Source organism: Nuphar pumila, chromosome 12 (genome assembly GCF_984573655.1).
Source record: "Nuphar pumila chromosome 12, dmNupPumi1.hap1.1, whole genome shotgun sequence".
Classification (NCBI taxonomy): Eukaryota; Viridiplantae; Streptophyta; class Magnoliopsida; order Nymphaeales; family Nymphaeaceae; genus Nuphar; species Nuphar pumila.
In genome coordinates this window covers 30,069,929-30,087,632 of record NC_143260.1, presented here as the reverse complement: position 1 = coordinate 30,087,632, position 17,704 = coordinate 30,069,929, and the positions used below count along the sequence as shown (strand labels likewise).

Here is a 17,704-nt window from a genome sequence, read left to right as displayed (position 1 = left end):
TCGGATCAGAAGATACATTAGAGAGTCAGATCCGGAACAGCCAAGAATTGCAAAAGCAACCCTATTACCAAGTAAAGTATTTTTTTTTTTAATTGTGCATCTCAGGTCCTCAAAAAGATGGGTATCAAAGATACCTTGTTTGAATGCATCAGATCACGTGCATGGGCACCAAATCAGATTCTGGATATGAGATCTTATGCGAAAAAATGTACTTTTCCTAAGGGGGTATTTGTTACAATCTCACCCAAGAAAAGCCTTTTTCCTTTGACAAGGCCACTTTGGAGGGAAAGTGCTTTCTCATTTTGACAGTAAAGCTGGTTTTTTGCATTTATTATGTGGGTCCTACTACATATTTCTCACGTTTGTCTCGTCACTTCTAGAAAAGAGACCCCACTTCTTATGAAACAGGCTAAGAGAGCCGCTTTCATAGGAAAGGGCATAAAACAATTCTATAGGAGGGAAAGTGTTTCCTCATAGGAGGACATGTAAACATATTTTAACAGAAAAGTTGTTTTTTATATTTACTATATAAGTATTACTACAGTTTTTTTCATGAAGATGTTTGTTTGCCTCCTTTTAGGAAAGAGACTCTTATAAGAAAGAGGATAAGTTTCATAGGAAAGAGCACAAACAGACGCCTCTTTGGCAATGCTTCAAATAATGCATGAGGGTCCATTGACCTGATGAGCGTTACTCATTCATGATTCTCATTGCTCATGAATTCTCATAGATTTTTCATGAAGATGTTTGTTTCTCTGCCATTAGGAAAGAGAGTATGTTCCCGAGGAAAGAGCACAAAACAAGCGCCTCTTTTGTGAGGCTTAGCCTTCAAAGTTCAAATAATGCATGAGGGTTCATTGTCCTGATGAACCTTACTCATGCATGAATTATCAATTATCATTGTTTATGAATTCTCGCATAAGTACGTATCACCACAGATTTTTTCGTGAAGATGTTTGTTTCACTCCATTTAGAAAAGTGGTTCTCCTTAGTAGGAAAGACTGTCAACGGGTTGGGTTTGACCCAGACACGGCCCCAACAAAACCCTATAGGGTAAGGGTTTGGTGATAAACAAGAAGACCCGATTAGAATCCGGATCGGACCTGAAGGGTCCGATTAATACATGGAACCAGGTATGGTTTGTGAAATCTTATACCAGACTCAGGCCCCACCCCCCACCCGAGTTTCAATTAAGATCCGCAATGTTTCAATGTAAAAATGATAAAAAATATTATTTTACCAAGTATGGTCCAGGTCTGTTTCATGTGGTCATTATAGGATCTGGGTATAGTTTCTCTTATGGTGGGTCTGATAAAATCTGGGTCCAGACCCATTACCATCATCTCAAATCTGATTTGAGTCTGGTTCCACCTGGATCGAAACCAAACCCGACCCGTTGACAGCCCTAGGAAAGAGGATACACAAAACAGGTGCCTCTTTGGTGATGCTTCAAATAATGCACGAGTGTCCATTGTCCTGATGCACGTTACCCATGCATGAATTCTCTTTCTCATCGTTCATGTGCACCAACTCCAAGCACAACAAGAAGAAGGGGAGTGCTTTTAAAAAAAAACAAAAAGAAGGGGAGGGCCCACTAACTGGTAGGGACATCAGCAGGTCGGGTGCAACCCGACACCCAATCCAAATCTGAGTTCATTAAGCGGGTTTGGTAATTAAAATCTAGATTCAATTAATAATCAGATCCGAGTTTGATATTGGGTCTTGCATTCAAACCCGATCTCAAATCCTATTAAAACCTGAATGTGTAAATATCGGGTTTTAAGCAAATCGGATTTGGGTTTGTTTGTTTTTTCATCGAACTCAAAGCCGATTAGGCCAAGCCCGATTAAGTCAAACTTGATAATGGCTAAATCCGACCCGAATCCGAACCGTTAAAATCCCTCACCGCACACGTTGGGTAGCTGGTAGTCAAAGCAAATTTGCATTAGGTAGAAATTGAGAGTCAAAATGCAACCGAAGGTCAAGAGAAATGTACGGTAACGGCTATGATGACCATAACGTTTCCATTTATGTGCATTCTAGCGGTTGTCAGAAATCTAGTTTTGGTAAAATTATCGTAACAAAAAATCCTATGATATCTTGAAATTTTTAATTTGTTTAGAAATTCTCGAGCAAATATTAGCATGCATTAAAAATGAAAATATAAAACATATATAAGTATGTTGTGAAGTTGTTTTTATTTTGTTAATACCGGGATTAAAACATGATATTTTAAAACATGTTATGTTTTTAAAAACATTATACTCTTTTCATTAGTATAAGTAGCCTTTTAAATTCACGAACTTTTGGAAACATCCATGACAATTTGTGACAAAGCATGTTACCTAAGCCCATAGATAAAAATATCAGCTTTATTCTGAAAATATTGCGAGAAACTCGATATCATTGTTGTCATTTTCAAGGGCCAAGATTTCGAAATATTAACATTTAAAAAAAAAAACATCACAATTTTGTTGCGATAATTTTTGTTACATAGGAAAAAAAATCTCAAAAATATATTTATATTTATATTTTAAATTTTTTGCATATTTTTGTTCTTATTTTTTAAATTACTTATTTGTTCACTAATAAAAAAAACACGAGAAACAAAAACAGACCAATTTCTCGCGAGAATTTAGCTGCCGTTATTTTCCCGTTTTAAAGCTTCTTGTCACTATAAGAAACGACAAGTGGGTAACACTATCAAAAGCCAATCCTTAGATTTAAGAAAAGCAAAGGGACGAAAGGGAGAGAGTAGAGCATTTCTAGGCCCTCCTTGTGGGCAGAGGGAGGAATCTGCCCGCCGTCCACCAACTCTTCTCCCCTCTACAGATTCTCTCGCGCCTCAAATCTTAGGAAAGAAGCCGATTTCCGCCACACCTACCTTGTTATTTTCGCCTCTGGCCGTCTTTCCTGGAGGAAAAATGTATTGAGAGATCAGAGAAGCCATCCTCAGAGTTAAGGAAGCTCAAAAGTTTTCATATGGGTAGTTGGGATATGGAGAGCAGAGGGAAAATAGAGAAGATGGTCTGTTCCTCTGCATCAGAAGAGGCCTCCCAATGGAATACAATCGGTGGTGTCATGCAGAATTGGAAGAAGATGGAGAAGGCGGTCTCTTTATCGTTTTCTGATGTGGGTTTTGCATGGAACGACTCCATGGCGAGTTTCTCGCCCGGTGGGTTGTTTGCGAGCGTTGGGCAGATGGGTGTGGGTGTGGGGATTCCTCCTAATCCGAGAGAAGATGGGCAGAGGCAGATCCAGAGGATGCTCGCGCCGGAGCTCCCGGGTTCGGATCTGTACGGGAAGTACTTGGCGTCGGTGCCGTCGTCTGCGTTGCCGGAGGCCGGGTTTAGTAAGATTGGAATATGGGAGAAAGAGGGGGAGGGTGAGCCGAGTGAGGGAGTTAAGATGAAGGTGAAGAAAAAGAACGGTTTTAAGATTAAGGTTCGGAATGCTTCATTGAGGAGATTGATCAGTGGGGCGGTGGCCGGAGCGGTTTCAAGGACGACGGTAGCTCCGCTGGAGACGATAAGGACCCACCTGATGGTTGGTAGCAGCGGAAATTCTACTGTGGAGGTGTTTAAGTCCATAATGGAGACAGACGGATGGAAGGGTTTATTTAGGGGGAATTTGGTTAATGTTATCCGGGTGGCTCCAAGCAAAGCCATAGAGGTGAGTAATAGTATCCAGCAGTTCTATTTTTTCTCATTCAATACTATCTTTTTTCTTTTTGAAACTTTTTATTTCAATATGATGATTTCTTATGTTGGTTCATGTTGGTCGGTTTTATTTTGAATTTGTGTGTATTGAATGAGGGGATATTGGGGTTAGCCTGTTGTTATTGGCTGAGCTGTTGGATGGATCATGTAATGAGGTAGAGTTGCTTGGGTTTCTGCCTTTGAAGTTTTTCTCTTGAAACCATTGATAGAACCAAAAATTGACGTGCATCAAGAAACATTGTATTTCTTTCCTAGAATGCCTCTAAGGACGAAGCCCCGGCCCCTCTTGTCAGGCGCCAGGCCCGAGGGGGATTGGACTACTTCCTGAAAGATCGTTTCGTTCCAACCGGCAGGAGGGCCTCATCCAATTTGAGATTGTTCGATTTAGATCATTTTTTTTTCTTTTACCTTTTCTTAATCCCTCCTTCCACTTAATCATGACAGCTTGGTTGCATGATAAAGAGCATGCACCTTCAAATGATATTGTTTCTTTTGTAAGGATGGATGATCATAGCTTGTTAATTGGTTGTAATTTGTGAATCTGTTGTTCTTGCAGTATCTAGTGTTAAGTGGTTGAGATATCGAGACCTCTATTTTTTGGTGCTTGTTTTGTTTGAGTTATGGCTTCAAAGCGGTATATATGTAAGTTTGCTCTGAAATGGCAATCGGGAAGGTGCTGATTTTTGTAAGATTACAGAGTGCAAAGTAAAGTGGAAGTTCAAATATCAGATTGATGATTTTTGTGCATGATATGAGGGAATCGAGTATTGAAGCACATTGCACTCCTGTTTGATAAGAAAACCTGTATCAATGTCTGGGTAACATTGCTTTTCTTAAGCAAAAAAAGGGTAACCAAGGTTATCTAGCAGAGAAGAGAAAAAGGTTAATCATGCTTTGTCCTTAACTAACTGTATGGTTCCCTGACGTGTAGGGATGCAAACTGTTTGTATTTCGGATCAGAAAAGACATTGGGGAGTCGGATCTGTTCACATCCGGAACAGCCTAAATTTGCAAATGTGCCTTCCTGAATCGGACCTGTTTGTGACCCTGCTGACTTGTGTGTCTTATGATCAAATAGATATATGCTTTAGGCAGTGTTATATCGCAAAGTTGATTGTGTATTTATGATGGCCTCTAATCATGCTTGGATAGGCTTCCGGTGGAAGGTATTGGTCGTGGAAGATAGCTTGTGAATCATACCAGATGTAATCTAACTCTACAGAATATTAAGGATCATCCAACTGGAAATCTCGGTTAAACAAGCTAGCTAAGCTGGTCTTGTCGTTAACTGAGCAAGGTGTCTTTTCTTCCTTTTTATTTTTGATGTAGATAAATCATGACCTGAGTTTGAGTTGGATCATTCTCCCCATTTCTTTTTGACTGGTACTTTGAGATGAAACTGGTGTGATCGTCCATCACCAAGTTATTAAGTAATGAGACATAGAGGTGGCTTTTATGATGCTTTCTCGCAGTAATCTTATTGTCTCCTTGTATAGGATCAGATGATGTTTGGACCACCTAAATTTCTGTGAGTGTTACAAAATTTGGCATCTCTTGTGGACACTATTTGAGTGCCAGGGTTCCCAAAATACTGGTGCAGGTTTGAAAAAAGATGGTACAAAGGAAAAGGATGAAGAAGAACAAAAATCCATATGAACTGCCTAATGGGACATGTTGACTGCCTAGTGCTACTATGTACTAATTGCTTGATAGGTTTAGGAGTTTCTACATGTTCCTTATGGAGTGTTATTTAGCAATAATAGGATCATAGAACAGCCTATGAAAATTCATTTTCATGTTTTAGAAGTTTTGGTTATGTTTCTGTTTTAGGAACTTATTTGCTTAAAATGTGGAGTTGATTACTATAACTGCTTAAATTTCTCATTCAGTATTCTGATCTAATGAAAAATAAATTTTCAACAAAGCTCTTCTAAAACATAGAGAATGTGACTTTTGCTCCTCTATGTGAGGTTTACTTGGTCAACCTGTGAAACTTACTATCCTCCATTGAGCCCTTCCTACTTGGCATGATGGTTTTCTGAATGAGGTAGATTTTGTAGTCTCTTTACGATCTCCATTGCAGGCAATGTAATTGGAGGGGTGGCTAGCATAATTGGAAAGACAGAAAGCGGTATTTTTTAGGGTATAACATGATGATTGTTCCATGCATCATCTCATGGAAGAAAATTTTATTTCTCAACCAAAAAAATTGGATCTTGCATGGTTTAGGTCTTTCAATCGGTGCAGAAAGGATCTAAAGCTTAACTATTATTGCTTGTAGTAGAAGAAATTTGGAATAAGATTTCTTAATCATCTGTTTGATAGACTGGCTCATCTCTGAAGAAGATAAGCTGTATAAAAGCTTTGGCCATGCTAATGATTTGGATTTTTAGACAACCTTAGATTTTTCCTTTTAATGGAATTGAACATTGATTATAGGAATCAAAAATTTCTCCTGACAAACTGCATCCATATCTCATAAAAGGTGAGGAAAGGGCATTATTCATGAATCATTTTTCTTCATTTTTTTTGACAGATTCTGTGTTTCATGTAGCCATGACATTATTATTTTTGAGATGGGCTTTCATTTCCAGATCATCTTGACTCTGGATCCTATCTGAGCTCTTGCTGGATTGGTTTTTCCTAATGGCGTGTTATTTTTCTCATTGATACTTCTAGGATATTTCTCCATCCTTAAACCTAAACTCATTCTGTACTTAAAGAGATCCTAATGTGGTACCCTTAAATTGATGTAACCAGCCCAGTTCATGTGATATACATAATTTTGATAATAAAAACGGTAGGCAAGCATAAACAAAAATTTTGAGGCGTTGCAAATACCAAAATTCCCTTTTAACCATTAGTAACCACTAGACTACAATTTGCTAGTTAATGTAATGATTCTATTCTTTTGTGAAGTAATAATTCCTCGTTGAACAAATGGTGGGTCTTGTGTTATAGAATTTCAATTTAGACATTTGTGTTGTCAATTATGTTCATTTTTTGCAAATTTGAGGTTTCAAGTCTCCACATTCTGCATTCAAGAACAGTCCCTGCTCAGCTGGAATTACCAAAGCATATCAAGCTGGTATTTTCCATCTCAAAAGAATATTGTATCAAAATTTAGGTGGATTTGCCACCATTTCTGAATATTCTTTTCCCAATCTTAGTCTAGAAATAAGGGCATGTTTGGAAGTGAGAAAATAGTAGGAAAAGTGAATGTAGGAAAGAAAAAAGTACATCTTTTCCAACCGTTCAAAATGAGAGAAAAATTTCAAAATGAAAGTTTTTTAAAAAAGTATGATTTTTTATAGGAAAAATTCCTCCACTTGTGGGGGTGGAGGTATCTCTCTCTCTCTCTCTCTCTCTCTCTCTCTCTCTCTCTCTCTCTCTCTCTCTCTCTCTCTCTCTCTCTCTCACGAACATCGTCGGCACCGACGAGGAGCAGCTCTTCCCAAGATACTTGTAGATGACTCTGAGCCAGGCCGAAAAATTCACCTGCCTTGCCGGAGTAGTGGCGGTCTCCTGTGGCTTGCCATCCTTCGCCAGTGGGGCGAGACTTAGGTGGCCAGAGAAGCTCCCCCTCTGGTCCCACCTCTTTGAGACACGCTCGTACAGAGGATTGATTGCCCTGAGGTAGCACTGGATCACAACCTTGGCCTGCCTAGCCTCCTTCTCTGTCAGGGCGTCCGACGAGGCCTCTCTAGACTTTGGTGACTCCTTCACATTCGGCAATTCTTTTGCCTTGTTCAAGTTTCGGGAGTTGTCCCTCATGAAGAGTGATACCAAGGGGAGCCTCCTCCACCTTAAACTTGACGGTGAAGAATCGGCTCTGATGGTACTTCGCCTTGGCGTCCTCCGCGGCTTCTCCAGCGAAGGAAACTGCGCCGGTGGTGGTGACGGTGGAGGAAGCGTACTTCCTCAGGCGGAGGAGGAACACCTTGAATCTGGTGGCAGACTTGAGCAGGGAGATGGGGAACTACGGTGGCTCATCGTTGTTGAAGATCACAGTCACTCCGGCGGGATCAAGAAAGACGAGCCGATCCTTGAAGAAGAGATTGCCCTCGTGTCGTCGTCATCATCGCCTGCCTTCAGCAAGTGGTTCGAGTCGGTCTGGTCATTTTTCTCACATTTTTTCACTATGTTATTTTCATGCTATGCAAACAAGCGAAAATTTTTCATTTGGAAAAGTTATCATATCAAAACTTATCATAGGCAAACTTTTCTTTTCCTATAAAAATTTTTCTTGCTTCTAAACGCACTCTAAGAGCAATTGCATGTGTGGCAGCATTCTAGTGTTTCTTGAAGCCGTAAGTCTTCTTGTTCACCTCAGCCACTCAAGCAGGTTGAATTCTTCAAAGATAGAACTTCCATGAACAAGTTGCCTAGTTCTCGAATATGATGCAACATATAATGCAATTTTTCACCGTGGAGATACATTTTGATTGGAGATTATCGCTGGTCGTTACCTTGTAGAACCAACTATTGAACTGTACACTCAAATCCATCATTTGTTTCAATATGGAAATGCTCAACTAGGGGCTCAAATGAGCATTTGTTAGGCACAGGGATGTTAGCTGTCAGGATAGAGAAGAAATGAGTTCATTGCATGTCTGATGAGCATCCCTCCAACTGACTCAATTCTAAACTGGTGATCAAATTTCATGTCTTGAGCCTTCTCCAATCGCAATGACCCATGAATATACTAAGAGGTTCTTCGGAGAACATGGTCCACAGCCATGTGCTCTTTGTTGGTCAGATCTTTTGTTCTAGGACTTGATGTCCAGTGCTTTCCATATAGATTTGTTTTGCCCTTTTGTTGGCATTTATTTGGCCTCTCTCTCTCTCTCTCTCTCTCTCTCTCTCTCTCTCTCTCTCTCTCTCTCTCTCTATATATATATATATATATATATATATATATATATAGTCAGAAATATCTGGAGTTTTTAAGGATCGATTTCTGCTTTTGCATCTCCATGTTGTACACATACATGCATGAGATTCTTGAAGAAAAAAACTGATTGTCATTTTGCATGTGGTGTGGAAATATGCCCTGGAAATTGAGTTTAAAACATTTTTAAATTCAACATGTTATGTTTGCTTGTGAAATGATCTGCAAAAAATTTAATGGCACTCTTAACTTCACAAAAAATATATAAGCTGGCACTCATCCCCTAAATATATGACATCTAGTAGTCTATTGCTAGAAACCATAGCCTTGTATTCAGCTTTCATCCATCTCTTTCTTATTCTGCTTCCTGTTTTATCTTTCCTTTTTTAATATCAGCCCACATTTTCTCTTCATATGTATCTTCTACCATTTTTTCTGCTATAACATCACATTCTTAATCAAATGTTCTTTCTTTCTTTCTTTTGAACTACATTGGGGTTATCCCCAGTTTGCCAATCAAAAGAAAAAAGTGGTCTTTCTTCTTTTTCTTTCAGTTAACCAAAATTCATTATCCAATGGATCTATATCAGATCTGGAACATCATATTTATATCCAATCCATGTCATATCTTCAATCTCCATCATTTTCTTCCTTTCTTGCCTTCCTACTTTTGTCTGAAGGAAACATGAGCACAGTCTGAATTTGGGCATTTGAATAAATGGCTGTTCTCACATTAAACTGGGAGTTGATTTGAATGTTAAATTCAGTTTAACATTATATTTTGTCACAGAACCAGTGGACTTTCTGTTTTGATGCTTGATTTCTTGCCAGAACCAAAAAAAAGGGCAACGTCATTGATTATGTTTCTTCAATTGTTCCATATTCAGTATGCCTCGTACTTTTAACATTTGTTCATATTTGATATGATACTGGTGGTATGAACGGTGTGATGTTAAACTTCAAATTTAGGACCAAATGCATGTTCTGTAGGGTTTTAGAAAGATCCTAAACTATGCAAACTTGATGGTGTGTGGGAATTGTGGGCCTTGAAGGCATCTAGGCTCTCAATTTCCAGTTACCAGGAGAAAACTTCTTCATTAGAGAGAGGACTTAGGATTTATGAGCCTAAATCAATCATTTCAGAGCGCGGCAGAACCATATCTAGTGCATTTAGTTCTTATGAATGGACTCTATCTGCGGCAGATAGTGTAGTTTATTCTTTGTTTGTTTCCTTGTTTGTTTGTATGTACACCTGCATGGCTGCATGTGCTGTGATATGAAATGCTCTCAATCTGTGCCATCCATATTTTCCACAGCTATTGACCCAAGCTTTTGAGAAAGAGAGTTGCCAAGTATTAGGTAGGAACTAGGAACTATGTAACATAGACACAGAAAACGACCCACCCTACCCATGTCGACACGCCTGGGTATGGGTACCAGGGGCAGCATGGGTATGTTGTGGGTCAATTCAGGTCGGGTCCGACTAGGACCCAACCCAAAATCCAGTTTTTTTACCCGAAAAGAGAGAGAGGGAAAAAGAAAAAGGAGAAGAAAAAGAAACGGAGAGAGAGTGAAGAAACGGAGGAGATAGAGTGAGAAGAAGAAAGTGGTGGAGAGAGAGAGAGAGAGGAGGAGGAGGGTACCTCGGCCATGTCTTCTTCTCCTTCCTCTTCTTGTCGTAGCCTCGAGAGAGAGGAAAAAGGGACAACCCTTTTTATTTTACATGTTATTTTACAAAATTTCATCCCCTTCTCTTTCTTTAAAAAAAATCATTCGCACCCCAATCTTTCCAAAATATCATCCACACTGCCTATCTTCCCAAAATATATAATATATATAATGGATTGGGTCTAACTTGATCCAAAATCCAAATAAATGATATATATATATAGCTGTATCCCCGTACATGCAATTTTTGAAATTGCTATGTTGTACCCTACTTACCCGTTCCCATGTGACATAGGGTAGGAATCATCATGTACATTTTTATCGTTTGATACAATTTCCTGATCATTTTATGTGTTGCTGATAGAAATTTCTCTGCAGTTATTTGCTTATGATACAGTGAGAAAGGTTTTGTCACCTAAACCTGGGGAACCTCCAAAACTGCCTGTCCCTGCTTCTTTGGTTGCTGGAGCAATTGCTGGTGTTAGCTCAACTTTGTGTACATATCCCTTGGAACTAGTGAAGACCCGCTTGACAATTCAGGTATCAAAAAGTTGAACTAAGATGTTCATCTTTGAAATTTCTGCTGTATATCTTCCGCCTTACTATTTTCATGTCATTTTGTTTGGCTGCTGAAGAGAGGCGTCTATGAGAACCTGCTGCATGCATTTCTAAAGATTATACGAGAGGAAGGGCCTAGTGAACTTTATAGAGGTCTCACCCCAAGTCTTATTGGGGTGGTGCCATATGCTGCCACTAATTACTGTGCTTATGAAACACTGAGAAAGGCTTACAAGAAAGCCTTCAAGACGGACGAAATAGGAAACATTGCAACACTTGTGATTGGTTCAGCTGCAGGTGCCATTTCAAGCAGTGCTACTTTCCCACTTGAGGTGGCGAGGAAACACATGCAAGTTGGTGCTGTTAGTGGAAGGCAAGTTTACAAGAATATGCTTCATGCCTTGACATGCATATTGGAGAAAGAAGGGATTGGAGGGCTTTATGTAGGACTAGTGCCTAGTTGTATGAAGTTGGTACCTGCAGCTGGCATTTCATTCATGTGTTATGAGTCTTGCAAAAGGATACTTATTGAGAAGGAGGATGAAGGATAGCCTTCTCTGCTAGCGATAGTTGGAGTTGATGGCAATGACATATTGGTGCCTTCTTATGAGGGGCAGGAATGGAAGACACCCGGTGGGCTTCTCCATATGCCAACTTTCCCAAAAATTGTTCTTCCTGTTCACCTAAACAGATCCTCAACTTTTTTCCTTCTTTATTTGGTCAGAGATAATTTGGCTTAGAAAAGCCTTTGGATGGGATGAATTTAGACTTTAGATATCTGAACATTGTGAAAACTATGAAGGTTTTTCATTATTGTTATTTGAAGCGAAGGAGGCACTGGCAACCCATTATTTTTCTTTTCGACTTTTTGGAAGCTTACAATGAATGTGTGGTGGGAAGATCCTCCTGTCATTATCATCATTTCTGATGCTGTGCAAGCTTGGAACTGATTTATGCGGCTGGAGTTTGAGACCAATTTTGGGGGAACATTTGGCTGATCCAAGAGGAGTGTTCTTACTACAGTTCCGCCCTGAGCGTTGTGCTTTTCAGTTTTGTCCCATTTTGTTTTTGGCTGGGGTTGTCCCATGCTTCTTTGTTGTCTTATAACTTGCCATTCTCCTGAAATGGATGCGCTACTCTTCTTGGCTTCAAAAATAAGAATGCAGTCACCATTGTCATCATCATATTGCTGTCTTATTTGCCTTTGATTTTCAATGTTACTGCACATGGCAGCTAAATGTTTTGACAAATAAGCTTGGAGCAGCTTAGACTTTGCTTATTGCTCCTGGAGCACTGAAATCTGTTCCTTTTTGCCGTAGCTATGTGGTTATTTATATTAAGCTAAGAACAATGATGATTAACAAAAACCACCTTTTAGAAAATCTCGGTGGCATCTTTGACATCGATCTTTTAGCATGATGAATCTCTCGACTTTGAAGATACATCAGTTCTTTGCTTTGTATTTTAAGCCCCACTTAAAGCAATATCTACCTTTATTCTGTTCAAGGACTATTTATCTTAAATTCAGGTTCTTGAAAATTTGAGTATTCAGTGGCTTTCTGCAGAGGCTGCTTGATCTGATGATACTCTTCCCATTTTTTGCTCTTCTAAATGCCAATGGTAAAGTTTTCCCATAGTTTTTGGCAGACTTGCTTTTGTCATTCGGAGGGTGGGCCGAGAGTAATTCAATCTGTGAACTATCATACTGGCACATTAGATGGTCCACATTTAAATTTTGTTCTTCTGTATTCTTTTAAGCAAATGGTACATCCAGCCACAGTGTCTTAGAATCCAGCCTATCCTGAGATCTGCATTGAAACGATTTTTGGTTGATGGGTGTGCAGGAAGAGATGCAAGCCCTATACCAAACAAAAACCTATTAGTAACCGCGCTCACCTAATATAAGTATGATGTATTAAGCCTACAATACCAAACTTCTTGGTCAGACCCCTACAACGATCAAAGACCATCAAGTCGAATGAGGCATCTGGATGATTAGGCCACAGTATCGTAACCGATCCTCGTCTATCAAAATAGAAAATGAACGATGCCTTTCAAAAAAAAAATGATGTAAAGATCATTTTTTCAAAAGAACTTTCAATCACATTCCTAGGAGAAACTTCCTAGGAAGTGTTCTCCCATTATTAGTTGTAAAAATGATTTCTTCTGGACCTATGGAAAAAAAATCACATGCATTCTCCCACAATATCCCCTCCACTTTTTGCCCAATACTATGAACACCCCTGGTTCAATACAAAGTGGCGGCATGACATAATGGAGACTTGAGCCTTGTGTTGTGTCTCGAACACCCCTACTTTGTCAGTTCAGGGGCTACTGTAACACTGTCCTAAACATAGAGTTTTTGGTTCTTTCTGGGACACCTTATCACTGTTATTTATTCAGTGACTATTAGAACTATGTTTTTAGTTGGTCGTGCATGAATTCCTTCTTATATGGGCAACTTGATAAAGCAGCTCTCGTAGAGCATCCACAGTCTCCAGAGTTGGAGATCAGCCAGTTCATCTAGGCAAAACCAGGATGGAATATATATGGACTCAAAAACCTTGCTTGGCAAATCGAGTGTTTTCATGGTCTCATGCATTTGATGGAATGGTTTACAAACGTGTGGATCAGCAACAGTGTTTAAAAATGAGACCAGAAGATCGGATGAGGCTTAAATCATGAGTTCTAATATAAGAGCAATCCCATCAAACACTATATTCAGAAGTACGTTGTATAAGCTGATGTCACAAGGATAGCTTTGAAGCCACTTCCACAAAAATTGGCAGCCTCCCCAACAAATTGGCATGTCCCATCCCTGTGACATAGCTTTGAAGCCAATGTTGTACTGTACTGAATTTGAAATGTAGCCCACAAGGGCTCCGCCATCCTAGTTAGGGGCAACCATGGTTTGGCACATAACATGGGAAGACCACAGTTCAAAACCCATGAGGGGGCTTCCCTTGCCGTAAGGTCAAAGCTGGCTATACTTCCCAGTGGACAAAAGGGATTTTACCAAGGGGTTTCCTTGGCCTAGCCGGGAGAAAAAAAGTAATAAAAGATTGGGGAGACCAGAAACCATGAAGAGAAACTGCAGCTAAACATGGGCCTTGAAGGTGCCGCAATTTGGAAGGCAGCCAAACTTGATAAGGGTAATCAGAGAACATTGCTATTCCTGATATAAATGTGAAAGGATGCATTACAAAGTACACAACCATATCAGCAAAACTATCAAAACTAACTTGTCACAATGAAATATAGGAATATGAGCTACAAAGATCCTTCTCCAATAACCCACACTAAAGCAGAAAAATAGAAAATCCAAAACTGACTTGCACGCATCTAACTCTGCTCATCTCCAACCACCTCCCTCTCCTCCGCGGCAGCAGCCATCAACTCATCAAAATTCGCAGTCTTCCCCAACAAGATCTCGATCTGCAGATCAAGATTTTATCTTAAGAACTTCCAACATTCAAAAGCATCACAAGTAAAAAGTAAGGAGCCATGTTGCATACCTTAGCCTTTTGGATTGGTCTCCCTCTTGATTCATCTTTCATGTCGACAGTAGATGTCATAATCTCTGCACACATATGACAGGTGAAGTTATAGAGACTAGTACCTTCTTCACGAAAGAGAGAAAAAAGGGATGGGAGAATAAAATCTCACTCTTCTCTACAGCCAGCCCATTGTTTTTTAATATCTCTGCTATGGTGACAACAGTTGCAATAGCTGCAGGTTTGCAAAGAATAAGCAGGTGAATGATAAAAGATGACAGTGATGGAAGCACAAACATAGCCAAACTAAAGTTTACATCTGAAAAATAAAATACCAAACAAAAAGAGAGAACTAAAACCAACAGCTATCAAACTAAGCTTCCATAACCTCAAACAACCTTACAATAGCATTTTACAGCACGATGTGTATAACAGCAATAAACATGGTTCAGCATCATACAACTCATCAGTATTAGTAATGTTTATTATACTGCTGCCACACTGCATATTTTATAATATTATTACATGGCACATACTCCAAAAAAATTGTGCCTGATCCTTTTCGTGGTGTTTGGGTGCACCCGCTTAATCCAAAAACATGGATCAAGTGTGACATAGTATTCTGCTTTACATAAAGCAATATCCAAAATTATTCCAGGTTTCTGAATAAACAGGGTGAATCCAACAGTAATAATATATATATATATATATATATATTTGTGCCGGATCCTTCTTTTGGAGTTTGTTCATCAAATTCAGGAACATATCCTCCAATTATATCAGCATATGTACAATGATAGAGGAATGAGATAATTGAATATAGAATGCAACAACTATACAGGTTAACTACATGACAGTACATATTGATCTCTGCCAGTTCGTGCCTCTGTGTGCATGTGACACACACACAGAGGTTTTGTTATCTATAGGTTGTAAAACATTCTACAGATACTTTTTATTCTCTTGCAGACTTGCAGTGTCTTATCTTTCCACAGTTTCATTACTTTAAGCAGCAGTTTGATATTTGTGCCTGATAAGATACAACTTTCATTTCCAAAAGTACATCACTTATAAAATATATGCAATGTCTCCTCCCAACTACAGACATTTCACAAATTGTATCCTTTTTAATTTTCCAATTTTATTCTGACTTTATCAAGCTTTATATGCTTTGAAAATTAAGAAACTCTAAAGGCAAATCTTTTTTTAGGAACTTCATACAATTTCAAAATATGGATATTATCTATACATAAAGTACAGGATTTACAACAGAATATGGATATTATCTATGTATAAAGTACAGTATTTATATCGGAAGCCACCTCTTGACACTGATCACTTTCATTAATTACACAGCACACAATGCTAACAGCCTAGCACATATCAATGAGAAACTTTAAATTACTATATACACATAATTAAAGCAGAACAAATAAGCACATAAATTTATTGATATTCATCATTTTCAACGCTATCATGATGTCCAAGAATGTGTAAACTTTAAATGCATGCTCAAAGTGATAGAAAGACACAAAAGTAAAGATTGGTGGCAGTAACATAGTTAGCAAAACTCTGTTTAAAATACGTTTCTTTAAATAAGACTTTGAAAATGAAAAAAACAATTGAAACTCCATCTTTTTCAAAAAATCAGCAAAAAACATGTTCTTTGATAGAAGCATTTATAACATGAAAATTTATATTTAAACAAAATACTTTTCAAAAAAATCAATCATGGATCCAATTGACTGGATCTTGGACTCAATTCATAATGATTCTTGAATCTGAAACTCATAGTTCATGTACCTTTACTTATTTTTCATGAAAAAATCTCATATATATGTCCTTTTTTTAACTCTGTTTTATAAAATTAAAACCAAATTAAAGTCGTATGTATTTTTTTTCAAATTTTTTGCAACCCGCTTTCTATACGATTTTTTTCAGTCATTCTTTTAGCGAAAAAAGCCTTTCCATTAACATATTCAGTTTTAACGATTTTTTGCCGTTTCACATATTGCTAACTATGGGCTGTAAATAAGAAAACCAACAGCTGATTAATGAGCAATGGCACAAAAAGTGGCCATTAAACTGAGATTTACTGCCTACTTTGCCAAGACAGCTGCTTGGTGCAAGGTGTCATATATCCTTATAGAAGATATGAAGCAGAAATTCAATCAGTGCTAGCAACACTAAAATCCTCAAGACCTACCATAATAGGACCTGTATAACTAGCCACTTTTAAAATTAGGCAGCTTGAAGGACTACAACACTTGTCAATGGGTCCAAAAGAGATAGAGAGAAACACACAAAGAGAGAAAAATGAAAGGGCATCATTATGACTTTCTGTTGAACATATCAGACTAAGGCTTTATATTTTAGCTAAAGGAAAGAAAGAAAAATCATATGCAAGAAAATGGGGGTCCAAAAAAACTATTCCTAAAACTATCAAGATTACATACATGAAATTGAACCACTAATCGTCCGTATAAAACTGATTGAGGGAAGGAAAACAATAAAGGAACAGAAATATGTAGGAATATATATAAATATATATATGCCTGAAAAAACTCCAAATCATGATGAATAATTGATACTAAATACAAGCACAAAGGAAGCATAAAAAGCTAAATAGTATCAGTACCCATGCCCAGAGCTGAAAGCTCCACTTCGCTGTACTGCTGCATATATCTCTGCAATAAGAAGAACAATCATCAACAATACGACTGCGCAATTGCTTAGCGAAACAACAATGCGAGACAGTAAAAAAAGCAACAAAATGGACACGAAATCGAAGCTTTGGTCCTCTGGACTTTAAAAGAATTGATGATGGCAACAGCACAAAGAAGCCAAGAATAATAAAGAAATCATCTTTCAAAACGCTTTGTTCTGCAAATAACAACACACGACTCCACAGGCGAAAAGATTATAACTCGGCAGAGCATGAAAGCGCAAAAAAGATTACACCAACAATAACATTATACAGAAAAAAGGATGGAAAAAAGAAAGCCGAACATGGGCAATCAAGAAAGAGAAGAAAAGAAAGACACTCGAAACGAAAAATTGGAAAAACACAGCTCACAGTGAAAATCCTAGAGAAGAGAGAGAGAGAGAGAGAGAGAGAGAGAGAGAAAGTATACCTTGGCGAGGTTAACGTAGAAGAAGAGGGGTTTCTTGGTGTTGGATACCTGAATCCTATTCTTCTTGTGGGGCTCAGAGATGTTCAAGTTGTTCACCGCTTCCGTTATTTCCTCCATCCTCTCTTGTTTCTTCACCCAACAAGAAGAAGAATAAAAAGAAGCAACAGGAGAGAGAGAGAGAGAGAGAGGTTTCTTAAAAAACAGAGGAATGGGGTTTCTTTTTGCGTCTAGGGTTTCTCC

At 38.5% G+C, this 17,704-nt stretch overlaps 2 protein-coding genes across 2 annotated transcripts; one reads left to right on the top strand and one right to left on the bottom strand.

Moving 5' to 3' along the window:
- Positions 1–2,762: 2,762 nt before the first annotated feature.
- Positions 2,763–12,017, top strand: LOC149820487 (adenine nucleotide transporter BT1, chloroplastic/mitochondrial-like). The gene is made up of 3 exons (XM_089982617.1): positions 2,763–3,672; positions 10,657–10,818; positions 10,914–12,017. The coding sequence occupies exons 1-3, from the start codon at positions 2,983–2,985 to the stop codon at positions 11,385–11,387; spliced, it is 1,326 nt and encodes a 441-aa protein (XP_089838743.1). The 5' UTR covers positions 2,763–2,982; the 3' UTR covers positions 11,388–12,017.
- Positions 12,018–13,983: 1,966 nt separating this feature from the next.
- LOC149820486 (uncharacterized protein At2g34160-like) lies at positions 13,984–17,704 on the bottom strand. The gene is made up of 5 exons (XM_089983553.1): positions 17,465–17,704; positions 16,969–17,017; positions 14,503–14,565; positions 14,352–14,416; positions 13,984–14,271 (listed from the first exon to the last, which is right to left on the bottom strand). Exons 1-5 carry the CDS (start codon positions 17,579–17,581, stop codon positions 14,179–14,181), a joined length of 387 nt encoding a protein of 128 aa, XP_089839679.1. The 5' UTR covers positions 17,582–17,704; the 3' UTR covers positions 13,984–14,178.